This window comes from Rattus norvegicus, chromosome 19 (genome assembly GCF_021556685.1).
Source record: "Rattus norvegicus strain SHRSP/BbbUtx chromosome 19, alternate assembly SHRSP_T2T, whole genome shotgun sequence".
In the NCBI taxonomy this organism is placed as follows: Eukaryota; Metazoa; Chordata; class Mammalia; order Rodentia; family Muridae; genus Rattus; species Rattus norvegicus.
The window spans coordinates 38,816,441-38,836,075 of NC_141552.1; the positions used below are offsets into that span (position 1 = coordinate 38,816,441).

The 19,635-nt window shown below is 49.5% G+C and overlaps 1 protein-coding gene across 11 annotated transcripts in view; it reads right to left on the reverse strand.

The window, feature by feature from the left end:
• Cacna1a (calcium voltage-gated channel subunit alpha1 A) overlaps positions 1-19,635 on the reverse strand; it is a 297,093-nt gene that overhangs the window by 171,233 nt on the left and 106,225 nt on the right. For all 11 annotated transcript variants that reach the window (NM_012918.6, XM_087593877.1, XM_087593876.1 and 8 more), the window contains 2 exon segments: positions 4,997-5,136; positions 6,200-6,305. In NM_012918.6, the coding sequence (NP_037050.3) occupies positions 4,997-5,136; positions 6,200-6,305 (246 nt within the window).

Below are 19,635 nucleotides of genomic sequence, written 5' to 3' on the forward strand. Positions count from 1 at the left end.
AAGAATCCAATCATCTCAGAACACACACTCTCATTCCACATTTACCTCCCTCCTTCCCTCTCTCTCTCTCTCTCTCTCTCTCTCTCTCTCTCTCTCTCTCTCTCCCTCCCTCTCTCTCTCTCTCTCTCTCTCTCTCTCTCTCTCTCTCTTCCCATGAGATAGGGTCTCTCTGTGTATCCCTGGCTGTCTTAGAACTCACTCTGTAGACCAGTCTGGCCTCACACTCAGAGCTCTGCCTGCCTCTGCCTCCTGAGTGCTGGGGTTAAAGCTGTTCCCCCAAACAATTCTCTCTTTTTTACATTCACATTTTATGTCCATCTTCCATGTTTTTGTTTTAATCCTCGGAATTTCAAATAAATGCCCCCAAAGCCAACAAATCTATGGTTAATACACTTCCCACCAAACCTCACACAAGACAAAGGCAAACTGCCCTGGCACTCCACAAGAGTCAGTTGCTGACTGAACACTGACGGCCACTCGGGAATGGAAGACAGCCAGCTAATCAGCAAAAGCTCATTAAAGCCACAACTTGTCTCAGTGCCCGATCTATCCCCAAGTCCCTCTCCCTCCAAGGCAGAATTTAGTACTGAATCACCACTGCTGACGGGGTAGAGGGCTGGCTCTGCAGGACTGCTCCTACATAGCTCAGCAGACAGAGCCCCAGCAAGGCCCAGGGATGGGATGGGAGGGAGCACTGGGCATGAGTTAAGAAGGTTACCAGACAAGAAGGAGGTATGGCTAACAAGATAAACAAGCAAGAAAAATAAGGAGGAGGGAGGTGGGCTGTAGGGACAGGAAAGAGACAAGGACGAGGCAGGGTCAGAGTGTGGGGGGAAAAGCATTTGGGCTGAGCATTAGGGAGGTCCCCCAAACCTGAAGGAAATACAGATTAATGACACATGAACATACACACATGCACACAGAGCCAAAGACTACAGACCAAAGACACATTCACCTACACTACCCACCACACATAAATACACACACCCTACACATAAATATACATAAACACACATGCATACCACATACACAAACACATGTCACAAATATATACACACATACAAACAGACCACACACATACACACACACACACACACACACACACACAAATACATACAACATATATACACAGACACACAAAAAAATTACAAATCACCCTGTGGCAAAAATGCAAGTGGAAACAAACACTCATCTGGTATGGATGCTGAGAACCAAATATGAGTCCCCTATAGGAGTAGCAAGTGCCCTTAACTACCAAGCCAGCTTCCCAGTCCCTACTGTACATTTTTATCAACACAATTGTCCCACTGGGTTGTTTAAAGATGAATTTCCTAGCAACAGAAAAGTGTCTGATTCTATGGGTAAGTAACTACCAAGATCCCAAGCCACAAGCATTAACATGAGGGACAGCATGCCCTCAGTAAAGAGCATGGCCCAAAGACCATGAGATCCCACGCAAGAACCTCACAACACGTCAGTCACACCAGATAGACTCAGATGAGGGAACTCCTCTAAGGAGAGACAGGGTCTTGAAACAAAAGTAACATGACAGTGATGGTGGTTTGGTTCCAGATCGCAGAGGGATGAGCCCAGCCAGCCCGGCACAGGTGGGCAGTTCTGGAACTAGGCTCATTACTACACATACAGGAGGAGTGGTGGACGTCTAGTAAGTAATGTGCTTGCTGCACAAGCCAAGACCTAAAGTCATATTCTCACAACCCACATAAAGTCTGGATGTAGTTGCAATCCCAGGGCCAGGGAGGAGTCAGGAGGGTGCAGGCATAATGTTGTTATGCGGGCTGCAGAGATGGCTCAGCTGTTAAAGGCTAGGCTCACAACCAAAAATAATGTTGTTATGCACTGTGTAAAGATTTTCCTTGTATTAATCAAATGCTGATGTCTCTGCCCTCATCTCTGGTTGCAATCCAGACATGGCATTGTCATGCTTATTCCAAGTATCTCCTGGCTCAAGATTGTGTAAACACTGTTCTGATTTGTCAGTAAAAGCTGATCAGCCAATGACTGGGCAGAAGAAAGAATATGGCCGGACTTCTGCCAGCCAGGGGAAGATGAGAGAGAAAAGGAAGAGGGGATTTGTCACAAAGAGGAGGTCCACAGAGACATCATGGAGAAACACCTGAAGCCCAGAGAGCCATACCAATACTAAAATGCAAATATTTCAGGGATTTTGGCTTCGAGGTAGCCAAAGTAGTTTAGAGGATTAGAATCGATTATTAACTGTCCAGCTATTGTGTTATAAATCTTATCAAATAAATCTTAAGAGTCTCTGTCTCATTCATTTGGGAGCTAGCTAGGGACAAAAGAACCCTGCCACTTAAAAAACAAAACAAAAACAAAAAAACACATTTGAACAGGAGGATACCTAGGACTCTCTGGCCAGCTCTAGGTCAGGTAGATCCTTTCAGAAAACAAAGGAGGCAGTGCCTGACAAACCATACCCAAGGTTGACCCTTGACCTCAGACCCTTGTGCACACAGGTGCAGGAACATACAACCATACCTAAACATACTCCAACTACACACATTTACACCTACACGCTTATACACCCCCCCACACCTACCTATACATCCTCACAATACATAACACAACCTACACATATCCACAAGGACACCTATAAGACATGGACTTGCACCAGTTGGTGGTGGTACAATGCCTTTAATCCCAGTACTGGGAAGACAGAGAGAGTCAGATGTCTGAGTTTGAGGCTAGCCTGCTCTACAGGGTGAGTTCCAGGGCAGCCAGGGCTACAAAGAGCAATCCTGTCTCAAAAAACAAAACAAAACAAAACACCAAATGTATACACACACACACACACACACACACACACACACGCGTGTGTGCAACACACACCTACACACCTTCACAATTCAATGTACACACAAACCAAAACACATACCCACAAACACACCCACTCACATCCACACACATGCACCTACATAGACACATACACACACATACACACCTGTACATGTACACCTACATACTCTTAACATATGTACTGGCAAAAACAGACATTCGCGCACATGCAAACACGGTCTCACACCTACACACAGAAACACACAAAAGAATAGGAGAAGAAACAGGCACATCTCCAGTGACAACCAGATGCCAACTCTGGCCTAATCAACAGACTCGCTCCTTGATGGAGTCTTACTGTGCTGGCATTATTGAGAGAGAGGACCTGTCTGGGGACAATGAGTCTCTAAACCACCTTTCCCAGGCCTCAGAGAGTATAGAGGAGTCTCTACACAAGCGCCCGCCAGTGCACTGTGCTGCCCAAGAGTACAAACAACCAACTATCGTGGGATGACGTCTCTGATCCTGTAAGTCAAAATAAAACTTTCCTTCTTGAGGTGAGTTATATCAGGCACTTTGTTATCATGAAGACGAAAACAACCAGGATGTGACACGTCCAGCAAAAGCAACAGGATATGGCGTGGCAGCAAAACCTGCAGAGCCACTGGGAAGAATGACATACCCATAGGAAAGAGAGGTGACGAAGGTGTCCAGGGAAGAGGAGGTCTCAGAACTGAGCAACCGAATGACCCAGAGAAGAACAGGAGGAGGGCAGAGAGGTTCTCCCAGTCATCAAAAGACTGCCAGGTCCACTCTGGGGTCTGACTTGGGTCCTTGGAGTCTCTACCAAGATTGGCTGCATAGTCCCTGTCCTAGTTCGCTGTGCCAGCTTTACACAGCCCGGAGTCACCTCTCAGTTGAGGACTGCCTAGATTGGATCAGCCTGCAGGCATGCCTCTGTGGCACTGTCTTGATTATTAATTGATGGAGGAAGGTAGCGCTGTTCCCCAGGCAGGTGGTCCTGCATTGTAAGGAAGAGCTTGCTGAGCAGGAGCCAGAGTATGAGGCTGCGAGCGGTATTCCTCCATGGTTTGTGCTTAGAGTTCCTGCTTTGATGTTCCTCAGTCATGAGCTGTCCTAGAAGTATCGCACAATAAACCTTTTCCTCCTCTAAGTTGCCTTTGGTCAGATAGTTTTTATCCGAGCAACAGAATGAAAGAAGAGCTCTCCGAACTACCTCCATTTGCTTCTAAGCACAGACTCTCATTTCCCAGCTGGTGTGACTGACTTCTAGCCAACACATACTTGCATCCATCTTGCAGTGATGGACATCAAATCCACAGCTTCTACCATAGCCCCACCCACCGGGATCTGAACAGAGGAGGCAAGGTCCAAGTTCTTTCCAGCCCCACAAACTCTCCCAGCATTCCCTTGTTCATTCACCTTCTGTGGTTTATTGTTAACAGACGCAGAGTTTGGACAAACTGAAGCTTTACAGTAAAGAGCCACAATACGGCGAGGGCTCTAGGCTGTCATTAACTGGGGGGAGACAGAAATGCCAACCAGAAAGCACCGGTTTCAACTTTCAACGAGTGACAATAAACTTCCATGAGTCATTCCTAGTTTAGAACCACGTGTTGAGCAGTCAGTGTGGGAAGTGTATATACATTTGCTTGTCAACCGCAGCTCATTCCTTGCACTCACACCAGAAACTCCCTTAAGGACATGAGGAAAACTTGCCAAAGTCCAAACCATAGTTCAGGCAGCCAGAAGTCCTCAATGGTCAGCACCATGAACGGTTATTACATCACCAAGCAAGGGATGAGACCCTCTAATGAGGAGTTCTCAGACACCTTGTTTGTAGGTTTAAATGCCAGCCCCACGGCTCTGCAGCTGGAAGATGCTTATCTGTCCTGGGCAGTGGGTTGGGAACAGAGGCATCGTCTGCCGTCCTGAGTTATACTGAGGTATACATGGCCATATTCATGAGCTACAACAGGCCACTGCTTCAGTTCTATTCAACATTACTCTCTGCTATAAATGGTGGAGACACAGAGGGGGTGGAGAGAAGACTGAGTGCACTAATGAACACTGAATCTCCAAGCTCTGACCACACATGCCACGAAACTAACCACTTCCTTGGGAAAAGTACACTAAAGAATATGATGCAGTTGCCTACCCTGTTAGCACCACGACAAAGTCCATGACGTTCCAGCCATTCCTCAGGTAGGAGCCTTTGTGGAAGGCAAAGCCAAGAGCCACGATCTTAATTCCAGCCTCAAAACAGAAGATGCCAATGAAATAGGGTTCTGTGTCATCCTGGAAGGGAGAGAAGGCAGTGTCAGTGACCACAAGGATGCACACCCAGAGATGTGTGCCCACCTCCCCTTCCCAAAAGGCCTAGTCACCAAAGGCTGAGACCTCTGAAACCAAGTCAAAAGGGACACATTCTGCAAGCTGAGCTGCCTCAGATACTGTGTCACAGTGAAAGAATGCTAAGAATAATCCACTTCTTGGGTTAGGAGTACTGATCTCCCACCCTTAAGATATGGCTGTACCTTGGTGAAGATATGAAGGCAAGAGGGCATGACTCAGCAGTAGAGCCTGGCCTAGAATTCACTAGTGAGACGCTGAGGGTGTGCTCTGGGAATTAAGCCCTATTATGCCTAGGGGTTGGGCCATGGCTCAAGGTCATAGAGCTGGCCTAGCATGTGTCGGGATCTGGGTTCACCCTTAGTAATAGCAAAATAACAAATAAGTAATAAATAAACAAGTCAAGTCTGTATTTGACTACTGGTAGAACAAAACAACCCTAAAATGATGTAATTGAGAAATGATGGTTACTGATTGGCTCTGAGGCTTTAGTGATAGTTGTGCTGGGTATAAAAAATGTTCTCATGGCAACACGAGATTTCTGCACTTCTAGTTATGCAGACATAAGGACATACCTGTCAACTGTAGATGAATCCTAGAATACTTCTGCTCAGAAGATGAGGATGGAGGGAAACTAAGGTCAAGAAAGTGTGTGGAACGGGGCCTCAGTGACTAAATTTGAGGAGTAAGTTCACAGTGGCTAACTGTTCTGTTCGATACTTACGTATAATCACATTTTTTCATGAAAATTTTGTTTCTCAGCATCAAACAGGAAATAGAACTTGGATTGAGCATGATGTCTTTATAGTGCAAAGGTCATTGCGCCCTGTATATCAGGTCAGCTGGGTTTCTAGTGTGGGGTTGAGCAGTGAGGGTTTCCATGTCCCCAATGTGGGGATGGGCAGTGAGGGCTTCCGTGTCCCCAGGTCACTGGTGATGGTGCAAAGCAGGCTTTCTCCTACACAGCTCTCAACCCAGGGACCCAGACCCCTTCCACATTGTTGCTCACCAGCCGCTCGGACATGGGTGTCTTGTCATCATCAGGGAGGTGCTGCTCCAGGGCCAGGACGATGCAGTTAGCAATGATGGTGGCCAGGATCATGTACTCGAAGGGAGTGTGGGGGTTAAGGAGCAGACCTCCAGTGGCTTTGTGCTTAGCATTCTGTCCTCTCCCAGCCCAACCTCTCCAGTCCGCCCCTCAGCTCCTCATTCTTTCATATCCCCAGTCCATTTGCACATACAGTCACCTGCCTCTTTGGGTTAAGCCTGCACATACACATGTACATACACATACACCCCAAGCTAAAGCATAAATGATGAAAGAAAACCAGATATGGGCCAAGGAAAAGGTTAGTGGGTAAAGGCACCTAATGCCAATCTTGGAAACCTGGGCAGGATCCCCAGGACCAACATAGTAGAAGGAGAGAAATGACTCTTGGAAGTTGTCTTCAGACCTCCATTCATGAACTTTGTACACACACTCATGCTCTCCCACCCCCAAAGTGCACATTTCATACATGCCTCTTCCCCGACAGATTTTTTAAAAACACCTCAGAGAAGTATGAGTTCTCACTTCCACTAGAGCAACAGAAAGTAAAATGAAGCTGGGCGTTGGGAGGATTTGGGGGTTTGGGGTCTCAGGGACCCTGTGCATTGCTTCAGGAATTTCCTGGAAAGGCTAAATATGGAATTACCATCCCACGCTAGAATTTTATGCTGTGGTTCAGAAAGAGTTAAAAAAAAAAAAAACCCAGAACTTAAACACTCCTGTGTGACTGACAGCAACACATTCTTGATCACCTGCCAAAAAATGGGAGTGGCCTATAAGGATACTGCTGGACAGACAAGTAAGAATGAAGGGGCTGCTCTGTCCACTGTGGGCGACGCTTAGCCTAGAGCAATCCACTGTTACATGGACAAACCTGAGACCAGGAGGCTGAGAGAAGGGAGCAAGGGACCAAGAGGCAGCTAGCCACTGTGTGTGGAATACATAGAGTCAGAGGTCTTCCAGGCACCTTCCTGGAAGCTGGGGGCTGAGGGAGAAAGTGATGGCTTCCTGTGTGGGAACTGGATACACAGTTGCCGACATTCTGACTGGAAGGAATGCTAGGGAGTTAGTGACAGAGGCAGATAGATCTCTGTGATTTCAAGACCAGCCTGCTCTATATAGACAGTTTCAAGCCATTGAGGGCTACAAAGTATACTGGGTCTCGGGGTTGGGGTGAGCTTGAGAGATGGATTGGCTGCTCTTGTAGAGGACAGTTCAGTTCTCAGGATCTGGCCCATGGACACTGCATTCAACTAACTCTCCCTCCTCCCGTCTGTCTGTCTGTCTGTCTGTCTGTCTGTCTCTCTCTCTCTCTCTCACACACACACACACACACACATGCTCACACACTCACACACTCACACACAATCTTTTTGTGGGCTGGAGAGATGCCTCAGTCCAGTCATAAAAGACTGAGCCTCACAACCAAAATGAATCTTTCAAAACTAGTGGCGTTTAGAGCAGGCAGTCTCTCCCAGGAACTGTCTGCTGGGCCCTATGGGGCCTCAGCCCTTGGGAGTACCCATGCTCCCATGTTGCTTCTATATGAAGACTTGACACACAGACCTAGTTCACAGCAAAGTCACCCCCTGTTCTCTGGCTCAGTCTCTCAGAAGCAATCCTAGTCCAACAGCTTGTGAATGGAGCTTGAAATCTTGGAGCTGGAAGGCTGAGAGAGAACAGGTGGATGTTAGACATGCAATCCCAGCACCCTGAGTACAGGCACAATGGGTTCCCAGCCTGACAGTGCCTGAGTGGGCACTGTAGTGGGCACTGTGGGTTATGAAGCAGCATGTGTGGCTGTAAAACCAAATGCACCACCGAGTGTCCCCAGGGACAGTGTGCCCTCCCATTCTATATGGGAACAACCGGGCCCCTTTGCAACATTAACTGGCTTGGTGCCCTTTAATCTTGACCTGTTCAGAAGTCTGCTTGTTTTTTGTTTGTTTTGTTTTTTCTTGTTTTTATGAGGCAGGGTCTTAATCTGTAGCCTCAAAATCAGGAGCCCCCCCACCCCCGCCTCAGCCTCTCAGATGATGGGATGACAGGCCACTGTATTCTGGAAATGTTATCAATCCACCCCTTAGAGGGTTGAAAGGAGCTGAACCTGAACCCATTTTCCAGATGGAAAGGCAGAGGCAGTAAATGTAGGAAGAAGCAACTCAGGAAGGCGGGAAAGCCAGGCCCCCTCTGTTTGGTATTGTCTCACTGCCTGGCTGCAAACAGCAATTTAGGAAGATAACAAAAGCTTCTCACAGACCAGCAGTGACTGGCTTCTTGCCTCTCAGTGACCGTGATAGCCTCAGAACAAAGCACTGCAGACTCCCCTCTGTCTCACCCTGCAGCTTGGAAAACAAGAGCTGCTATTTGCACACAGAGAAAGCGAGGCCAAGCCCTTGCTGGAGATTTGAATGAGACTCACATCCTTACACAGCCTGCCCGCCCAGCCTGAGTGGCTGCTGCTTCTCAGAGGCACCATCTCCTGCTGGCATTCCTTGGCTTCCTGTCCCCAGATGGCTGCTGTGGAAGGGCCTTAGCAGCAGCTGGCACCACAGTTAGGTGCTGCTGTGTCAGCAAGGTTCCTACTGTCTAGGCTTCAGAACCCAGAGTTCCCCAGGTCTGAAAAGAAGGCCTGGTGGGCAGGCGGAGGGTCAAGGAGGACCCACTCCTTCCTGGCGTGCAGGCGGAGGGTCAGCAAGACTTCCCTTATAGCTTCACTGCATTTATCTGTCAGTTTTCGAAGTGCTGGGAATGCAACCCCGTGCCTCATGCACGGTAAGCAAGAGCTCTACCTCTGAGTCACATCCTCAGTCCTCTTTCTAGTTTTTATTTCAAGACAGGATCTCACGCAGTCACCCAGGCTGGCCTCTGAGTCATGCTGCAGCCCAGGGATGCCTGACAACTGCAATTCTCCTGCCTCAGCCTCCTGAGCCTTTAGAATGACAGACCCACATCCCCTGGCCCAGATCTTGACACCTTTTCATTTTCTTTCAGTCCAACCCAGATGCACGAGCTTCTAAGTGTCACTTCACAGACCCTAACTAAGCGTGAGGGTCAGTGTGAGCATGCCCCATGCTCCAGCTGTACAAAGCAAGAGATCAGCGTCATCGATGTTATGGCCCTTTAAGGATGCAGTCTGAGCCCTGCATCTACCTGCTGAGTCAGGAGGAGCCTCTGGAGCTTCCGAGGCTATACAGCAGCATGGTTCAGAAAGCTCTACTTCAGGACGGGTGAAACCAGGTGCTCAGAGCTTTGAGTCCTCTCAGGAGGAGGGCTCTTCTTTTTCCTCTTAGTTTATACCTCCACATCCAAGTGTCCCAGTGAGCTGGAGAGTTCTAGATTCCCCGACTCAGGCCAGGGGGCTGAGAAGACACCTCATATCTCGATGAAGCAAGGGTTATACTGGGCTGGGGGCAGGCAGGCAGAAGACTCCAGGTTACAATGCGTGTGGGCACTCGTAGGCATTCAATAGGCCTCATCGCACTTGGAAGAAAAGCTGGGGCCCTCTCCATGGTCCAGGAGCCTTCACTGCCTCCTTGACCTCTCTTATGCTTTGCTTTGGACACTCAGCTCTACCCATGATGTCCCCAGAGTTCCCAAGCATCCCAGGCATGTTTGAGCTAAGGGACCTTCGCGTGTGCTATTCATTCTTCTGGGAGGCTCTTTGCAGATTCCAGCAGGATTCCCTCCCTTGGTTCCTCTACAGTTCTACTCAAGGGTCACTTCCTTCTCTTCTGTCTCAGCTTAATTTCCCCACACACTGTATTTAAGAGACCGCCATGTTCTCTGACCTCATCTTGTCCATTGTCTACCTATGAAACAGGTGTGACGAGGCAGAGGTTTGCTCTGGCCTCCTTTGCTCACAGGTTTGTCTGGCTTCCCTATGAAAGCCTTGACTATACACCATTTGTCTCATCAGAGGGAAGGGAGGGGGAGACCATAGGTGCTATTTCTGCACCTGCTCCTTCACGTCCCCTTAGACCAATTCCCTGGGGACACATTACGTCTACAATTTGGGACCTGGGGAGATGACCCCAGTTAAAGCACTTGCTTCACAAGCATGGAGACCTGAGTTTGATAACTGGAACTCATGTAAAACACCAGATCTATAATCCCAGTTCTGAGAAGATGGGGACAGGGATCGCTGGGACTCCTCCATAGTTAAGCTAGTTGAATTGGTGACCTCCAAGTTAGAAAGAGGCCCTGTCCAAAAGGAGGTGGACAGTGTTTCTAACAATGGTCCCAAGGCTGTCATCTGGCTTCCACACACATGAACACTCACACAGGCAAACACGCCACATTTTTTTTTTGGTTCTTTTTTTTCGGAGCTGGGGACCGAACCCAGGGCCTTGCGCTTCCTAGACAAGCGCTCTACCACTGAGCTAAATCCCCAACCCCAACACGCACATTTTTAAAGTCTTTTCTAGAGCTGGAGAGGTGGGTCAGTGGTTAAGAGCACTTGTTGCTCCAGCAGAGGACCCAGGTTCAATTCCCAACACCCGCATGGTGGCTCACAACCATCTATAACTCCAGCTCCAGGGGATCTAACGTCCTCTTCTGAATTCCAAAGGTACCAGACACACAGATGGTCCGCATATGCACGTTCAAGCAAAAATACTAATATACATAAAAAATTAAAAACCTAAAAAGCAGTTTTAAAGCCCTTTGAAATCACAGTCACTGGGTACCAGGACTAAAGATGGCTTCTGAGTTCCTGCCATGATTAGAGGCGAAGAGCCTGAGGCAGAGATGGAAGGCTGTGCTGGGCAGGGGGTGCAAGAGGAACCTCTGCAGCCCAGATCCCTGCGCCAGATCTGCGAGTCCCAGTTCACAGCCGTGCTGAGCAATGCCCGCGTTAGCCACACTGCTCCCTGGGCATGGGCAGTGAAGAGGCCAGAGGCAGGCAGGTGGGTGAGGAGTGGGAAGAAGAGAAGGCAGTCTGCTGGGAAAGCCAAGCTGCCATCCCCATGGACTCCATACAGCCCTGCAGGCAAGCGCTCAACCCGAGTCTCCTCAGAAGGCCCAGTGGGACCGCAGAGCATCCTGGTAGGAGGCTCTGAAAAACGACTGAGAAACTGCTTAGGGGAAAGCGGGCTGCGTGCGCTCTCAGGGCTTTGCCTTGTGGTAATCAGTCCACCCAAGATAAACTACTTCTCAAAGTGGACATGGCAGTGGGGGCCCGGCCCTTAGCAGCGGGCACTAGCTTTCCAGTTTGTTCCCAAGATACCCTCTTCCGCCTCAGCTCCAGCCTCAAAGGAGGTCCCGATGTCTCAGGTGACCCTGTCCCTGGAAGAGGTTTCCAAGGGGCATATGCTGAAGAAATACAAAGAATGAGTCAGTTCTGTTTTGCAGCTCTCGCAAGAGTGACATGACATCTAGCCTCCAGTCCTTTTCAGGAGCTTCCAGGAGGAGAGCAAAGGGCTTTGAGCCCTGGGCGTTTGAGACCCGGTGACTGATACAACAAGCACATGCCCCACCACCACTGAATGAAGCACTGGGCCCAGATGTTCCGGGCCCATCCACAGCACAAACACCATAGCAGCTGTTGACAGAACGCTGCTTCGGAGGCCATGCAGCCAGAGGTGTGCCCCCTGGAGTCCCTTGAAAACACCCTGCAAGATGAGTTTTGTTCTCAGCCCCATTTTTTTTCTGGATGAACTCAGTGCTCAAACAGATTTTTAAACTTTGGTCAAGGTCACAAAAGAGGCAAGAGAGTGGGGCTCAGGGAACACCATGCCACAGTTCACAATTTAATTTCACTCTTTTTTTTTAAGTTTTGCAGCGAGGATGGCACCTATGATCTGACATAATAAGCGAAGTAACACAGAGCTGTGCCCCAAGTCTGGTCACCAGCTTGGTCACTGCACCGCTGTAAGTTAGACCATGGTGAGGACTGCCCCTCCTCCCTCTCCTTTTTTGCACTGCTTGGGAAGAATGAAACCTCACAGATGCTCACTGAGCATTCTGCCTGGCACTGTACAAGCCCAGCCGTCACTTGCTATGCTTTAAAGCATCGTTTTGCCTGCGTCTAAAAATCAGAGGGAGGCAAGATAAGCCACAGAGTCAACCAACCTGAACTCACAGGGGTTCGCAGAGACTGGAGCACCAACCCGGGAACATGCATGGGACTGATCTAGGCCCTTTGCACTCACCTTACAGTTGTGTAGCTTGGTCTTCTTGTGGGACTCCTACAGTGGGAGCACGGCCGTCCTCTGAATATTTTGCCTACTTTTGGGACCCTTTCCTCCTACTGGGGTTGCCTCATCCAGCCTTAATAGGAGGGGGTGTGGCGCTTACCTAGGAAGCGCAAGGCTCTGGGTTCGGTCCCCAGCTCCGAAAAAAAGAACGAAAAAAAAAAAATAGGAGGGGGTGTGCCTAACATCACTGCAATTTGATATACCATCGCTGTTTGACATCCATAGGAGGCCTGCCCTTTTCTGAAGAAAAATGGAGGAGTGGATGGGGGATGGGGTAAAGATAGGAGTAGGGGGAGGAACTGGGAGAAGTGGGAGGGGAAGGAAACTTTGGCCAGGATGTAAAAGTAAATAAATAAACTAAAAAACACCAGAAAGAGTGTTTATTTGCACTTTCGTTTGTTTTTGAGGCAGGGTGTTGTAGTGTATCCCAGGCTGGCTTTGAACTCACAGTGTTCTAACCATAGCCTCTCAAGTGCAGGGACTACAGGTGTGCCCCACCAGGCCTACCTAGCCCTACACTTGGAACCTTAGCCAAACAGATTATATTTCATCCAAGATCTAAGTAATGGCTGCTATTAATTCACTCGTTAATGGTGCCGGGGATAATCTAAGGCCTCACGCACATTAGCAAATGCTTTATGGTTCAACCACAGCTCACAATCTAATTCCCCAATGGTCAACCACGGTGTGCCGACCACACCTTGCAAGCCCATTGGAAATGAGCTGCCATGAATGAACAGCCTCACTCTCACCAGCTCTATAAAGTCTCAGGTTCACAGGCAGGTCACAGCAGCAGTCACAGCCTAAGCTAGAAAAGGGCTTCCCACTGCTCAGCAGTGCTCCCAGGACATCCTATCAGAAAGGGCAGGCATGGAGTTCAGCACCATGGCCAGCACCCAACGGGCCCAGTTCAACTGAAGCTGCTGGGGAGGGCAGACAGGGGGCTGTGCTAAGCACCTGAGCCCTGGCTTGGCCTCTAAGACTGGCACTGCCTCCAGAGTGAAGAGGAGAGAGAATCATCATGTCCTTAAGAATATGAGCAGCTAGCTGTGGTGGTGATGAAAGCCACTAATCTTTCTCCAGCACTTGCCAGGCAGAGTCTGGTACACCTCTGTGAGTTCAAGGCCAGCTTGGTTTACATAGTAAGTCCCCCGGCAAGTCACAGATGCACAGTGAGACTCTTGTCTCAAAATAAATAAATAAAACAATTTAAAAAAAATTTAAGTTAGTTTGCTGTGTTGTTTGTTGCTTATTATCCAAGGGATTCCAAAACTTTCATTCTGAACGTCCCCTTGAAGGGCAGATATAGCTATGGACATTCAACACTGGGGAGATGTTGCATGGGAGATTCTAGAGCAGAGGCAGTTATGGGGGTCCCAGTCTCTCCTCCGGATGCTGAACTTGGAGGGTTGTGAGTTTATGGCCAACCTTGAGGGCTATAGACTAAGACTGTCTCTCTGGCCACCCTTACTTCCCAAGTAAGGGGCCCAGTAAAGGAGTTTTAGGGGCTTGCGGGTCAGAAGTGAGTTTGAGTGGGGTAAAATTATTATCTTCGTCTGCGCCTCAGTTCCCCTATAGTGAGTTGGTTATTCCCGTTCCTCCAAAGACCAGAACATTTGCTATGTTGTGAACACAGAGGGGAGGCTCACCTCACTGCAACGAAGCAATGAAATTTACTGTGTTTAATAGCAACTGCTGTTACCAGCATCGCTCCCTACTTCCACCCCTGCTTCTCTCCTCCCCTCCCCCTCTTTCCTCATTCCCCTCTCTCTCCTCCTGTCTTCCCATTTCCTTTCTCCTTTCACCTCTTCCCTCCCTCCCTGCTCCCCAGTCCAGCCTGGCCTCAGTTTGCTCTCCCTGCCTTTTCCCCACCCCCTCCATCTCTGGGAGACTTTTCTCCCAGGCCTGTGCCACCAGGTCTAAAAGCTCTGCTGTGCACTGCGCTTGGCTGGAGTGTGACCTTTATTTGAATCCCTTGTCTGATTAGGTCAATTGCCCTCTTTAGAACAACAGTCCCATTAGGGCAGGACCAGGGCTCATTCTAGGCCACATCCCTTGCATTTTTCTGAGTGCAGAACACAGAGCAGCTGCTCAATAAATACGACTAAGCCCAGCAACATCACCAAGGACCACATTTCCCCTTGCAGAACTCAGCGTCAACAACCTTCTCTAATTTGCCGGGCCGTACACCACCCTGGACACATTACTGCCTAGCAGAACGATGGGACCCGTTCTCTTAAAAGGTTGCAGATTATGAGTGGCTGCCTCATCATTTATTTAATGCTCCCCCAGCACTTCAGCTGGTCTCCATTACTGGCAAAGTCAGCCTGACTGCTCGCCTATATCTCTGTGTGCTTGGGAGACTTTCAGAGACACAGAAGGAGGGTCTGAGGGAGTGTACATCTGACATTCATTCTCATGCGAATCACTCTTGAATTTACAAGGCTATGTATTTTCCATTAAAATAAAGTTTTATAAGGGCTCGGCAAGGTAGCTTAGTGAGCAGAGGCACTGGCAGCCGAGATTGACATGTGAGTTCAACCCCAGGTCCCACCTCTTGGCCCAGTCCTGGGCAGCTATTCCTTCCCTGTGTGTCTATGACCCTATCTTTTCACATCATTCATCTGCCACCTGTACCTTCTTTCCATCCATCTGTCCTGTCCATCCATCCATCCATCCATCCATCCATCCATCCATCCATCCGTTTGTTCTTCTACACATTTGTCCCTCCCTCCCTCCCTCCCTCCCTTCCTCTGTGTAGCAAGGTGTGTGTATACCATTTCTCCATCTATACATCTGTGCCTTCCCTCTCCTGGGGACTCCTGTGCATCTCTGTGGCTATCACTTGCACCATCCTGCTCAGTGGCCCTGAAGGAGCAGGCTTGGTGTGAACGTTGTCATCCCAGCCTGCATCCCTGCCTTCAGGTGAGTCTGGACAATGAGGCACCAAAGAAGACAGGAGGGAAGGAAAAGATCCACTGTCTCCTACCCAGTGTGGCCCTGGCGATGGCCAAGTCTTCCAGTGTTGATTCTCAGGGGACTCCCACACCATGTCTCTCTTCATCTTCTAAGGCTGCCATAGCAAACTGCCGGCCTACCCAGGGTGGGGCCATGAGCTGGACAAGGTCTTCAAAAGGCCCGGGTGTTAAAATAAAGGCCCAGTTTCTGGGCAGGCACTGGCAAGTAGGGGCGTCTTTAAGAGGAACAGCCTAGTCAGGTCAGGGTGAGGTAGGAGAATCAGGATCCTGGGCTACAGACCAGCCTAGGTTACAGTGAGAATAGGGCCAGAGACAATAGAGAGAAAAGAGGACAGGGGGCAGGGCAGGAGAGGAAAGGAGGGAAGTGGGAAAAAAGAGAAAGAGTTGGATCCCAGTGGGAGGAGGTTGGATCGTGGTAGAACTGCCCTTGAAGGGGACTGTGGACTCGGCTGGCCTTCTCTCTTTCCTTATTTTTGACTCCAGATGTAAGCCATTTCCTTTACCAAAGGCCCCAAGACACACATCCATTCCATCCTGAAATGGAACCAAAAGAATCATGAGCCAAAATTAACCTTTCCTTCTCATAAGTTAATTGCCTTGGGTATTTTGCTATAGCGACAGAAAGCTGATGATTCCAGTAATTCAGAACAATGGAATTCAAGTCCCTCGGTGTTCCAGAGGCCAGCTGTCCAAAACTATGATGTCAGCAAGACAGTGTCCCCTTCTCTTCTGTCCACTACTGATGCCTGGCCACTTCATGCTTGTCTCTCTGCGTTTCACATAATGCGACTCCTGCAACTTGTGATTTGTGTGTCAAGATTCTCACACTGAGCACTGTGCTCTGGCTCCTTCTGGAGGACCTGAGTTCTAAGGGACAAACTGGTCACCATCCCAGGCTTCCTATGTGGTCACTCAGTCCCCAGCTGTTCTGGGAGTCTGTGAACCCTGGAAGAGGTAGACCTATGTTAGGTGGGTTACTGGGGTGAACCTTACAGCCACCCCATACCCAGCTGCCCTTTTCCAAATTTGTGGAGATGCTGTGTCTTAACTCAGTCCTGCTGATACAAAGTCCTCCGCTGAAATGGAACAAGCTGGGAGTCCCAGCATATCCCTCCCTTACGCTGATTCTTAGTGGTTATTTGTCACAGCAAATAGATAAGTAGCTATGACTCGCAACAGACACTTCGGGGAGAGAAGAGAATGGTTTGATCTTGGGTGGCAGCGCCTGGTAAGGGGGCATGGATGCTGACTTCAGAAATATCACTGGTTGGACCTGGTGGATGCATGAAGCATGAGGAGAGAGGATGGTGTTAGGATGCCTCCCTTGCCTGATGCTACACGAAGTGAGGCTGGCTTGGAGAAGCCGATGGGTTTGGAGAGGGAGTTGAACAGTTTGGTCTTGGTGCTGTCATAGACCGAATAGTCTTCCCCAAAACTTAGGTTTTACCTGGAACCTTGAGATACGAGCTTACTTGGAAATAGGGTCTTTACAGATATAAATGGAGTCGGAAACCAAGAAGGTTATACAGTGCTAGAGTTGAAGCAGGATTCCACACCTGTTTTCATTCTAGAAGTCACCACGGGTGGCCATAGGAAGACAGCAGGGGACTGCAGGGATATGACCGAAGCTAAAGGCTGCCTGCAGCCATCAGGAGCTGGAAGAGGCAGGGAGCGTCTTGGTTTACACTTGTATCTGATTTAGACATTTAGAAAGCTCCGAAACCCTGCTGAATTTTCCCCAAGTGTCTGGATCTACCCAGCTCTTCCCTCACCAGTCCAGTCCTGCGAGGCATGAAGATTCTCCTTGCTTGGTCATTAAAAAAAATACAGCAACACACTGCACCCCACTCCCAAAAGCGCTCACTGTGCAAACGCTATTGATTTAATCCAGAGCGCCTGGCGGCCGTCCCAGAAGCTTCATCAATACGAGACCCAGGGCCGCAGGAACATCTGCAGGCCAAGATTTTCTTCCTGGGTCTCTGCTGACCCTGACTGAATCTCTCCCCATGGTGAGGGGCATTTACAGGAAATGGAGGGATGGGTGCCATGACTTTCACATCCTGCTTAGGTGGACAAAAGGAAAGGCCATAGACTCGCTGTGCCTCTGAGCCATTTGAACCATTTGTTAATTTGCAGCTAGAGCCCAGTCCTCAGAGCCCTGAGCCAGCAGGAACAGCAGAGAAAGAGAAGAAAAAGCTGGAGTCTGGAGGAGCCCCAATCTAAGGTCCTGGCTGGAAGAGGAAAGTTTAAAATAGGGCAGAAACCCCTTCAAAGTGACAAGCCAGCAGGGTGTGGTAGTGCACACTTTAATTCTGGTGCTTGGATGGTAGGATGGGCATCTTTGCAAACTCAAAGCCAGTCAGCCCGGGCTACACAGTGAGACCCTGCCTCAAAAGACAACCAAAAGCCGAAAAGGGAAGATGGGAGGGAATAAGAGCTAAAATGAGTCAGAGCGTCTTTCTCCACCTTTCAGCAGGATGCCTGGACCAGGAGGGGGGAGGGTGCGGGTGAGGGGTCTGCAGCCTGGGTCTCGGAAAGAGGAGAAAGCTAAAGGAGATTATTTATAATTAATAATCAAAGACAGCAGGGCCCTCCAGAACGAAAGGAGTGGAGGACCAGGCACACGTAATCAAAACTTCAGTACATGCGCCCAGCTCACTAAAGAGAAGACAGGTGGTCAGCACAGGACACATGCTGCTGCAGTAAGAGCAAGCCCTGGATTGCAGCAGCGGGAAGCCCCAAGGCTCTCTTCCTGCTGAAGCAGTGAGCTTGTGGTGGGTGTGGCAGGCCAAGGCTCTCTTCCTGCTGAAGCAGTGAGCTTGTGGTGGGTGTGGCAGGGGCTACATGCCTCCTCCTTCCAGCACTGACGGATGAAAACCCTCATGCGTCTGTGACCGACTACACAGAAAAACAGAGAGCAGGGCCTTGTATGCTGGCTTTACGACTCAGCGCAGACAGAGCCCATACTGCTCCTCTCGTGTCCACTGGCTAGCTCCCACCATGTGGCCGCACCCGAGCTCAGGGATGCAGCTGCTGAGAAGTCTGAGATGGAAAAATGTTAGTTCAACCAGACTCAATGCTTCATGACTCCGATCTCAGCACTGGAGAGGCCGGTAAAGGATTACTGAGAGTTCAAGGCCAGTCTGAGGGATAATAGGAGTCCCAACACCAGTCTGGGCTACTTGAAGACCCTGTCTTGGAAAAGCAAGAGGTGCAGGCTGCCTGACAGGATGCCCTCTTGCACAGCTTGCCCAGAGCACTACAGGTGACAGAAGTGAGATCTGAAGCCAGGGCTATGGCTGTGACAGCTTGGTCCACCTCTCTGCTCTTAAGGAAGAGGCTAAAACCTGGATAGTAGATGAGACAGGTGGGAGAAGGAACAGGATAAAAGTTTGAGGGAGAGAGAGAGACAGAAGGAAATAGAAACCTCTAACAAGAGCATAAGGGAGACTCATCTTTAGAAACAAAACCACACTGAAAACATGCAGGAAGAAAGGAGCGGGTGGGGTTGGCGTATCCACACACAGGTCCCGGCGTCTGCACGTGCAGAGGCCAGATGCCCTGCAATTGCTTTTCATGCCCTGCTCTCTTCCTTATTTTGTGAGTCAGGGTCTCTCCCTGAACCTGGAGCTCACTAGCTGACTTGGCTGGCCGGCCATGAATCCCAGGGATCCTCTTGTGTTGAAGTCACTGCCACAGAGCCTGGGTTTTATGTGAGTGCTGGAGAACCAAACCCAGGTCCCAGTGCTTGTCATCCAGACAACAAAAACTCCTGGCCGCCTGGGATCCTCCTGCCTCAGCACCCTTTGAATGGGAGGAAGCACTAAGGAACCTTGCCTCTCTAAAGGAAGAAATCACAGGAATAGAGTTGGAGGCTCAATGATTAAGTTCCCATACTCGGGGCTCTCTCTCCAGAACCTTCCATCTGCACCATGCTCAAGGTACAGCAAATTGTGGCCACTATAGCATCTGTTCTAGTGACAGGAGCAGAGCCTGCCAAGCCCTCTGTCAGCTGCGCTGCCCCTCTCTGGACGCCATATTTGCTCAGTTCCCAGAACTGTGGACTGCAGTTGGCTGGCCCTGGCTGTATGCTATTGGCTCCTCCCCACCATTAATGCAGGCCAGCTGGCCTCTCTGCACTCAAGCCAGCAGGGTGATGGATGTCAAAGTCAGGTAGCCCAGGTGAGCAAGACTGTCAGCTCACCACAGCCATTTCCATTCT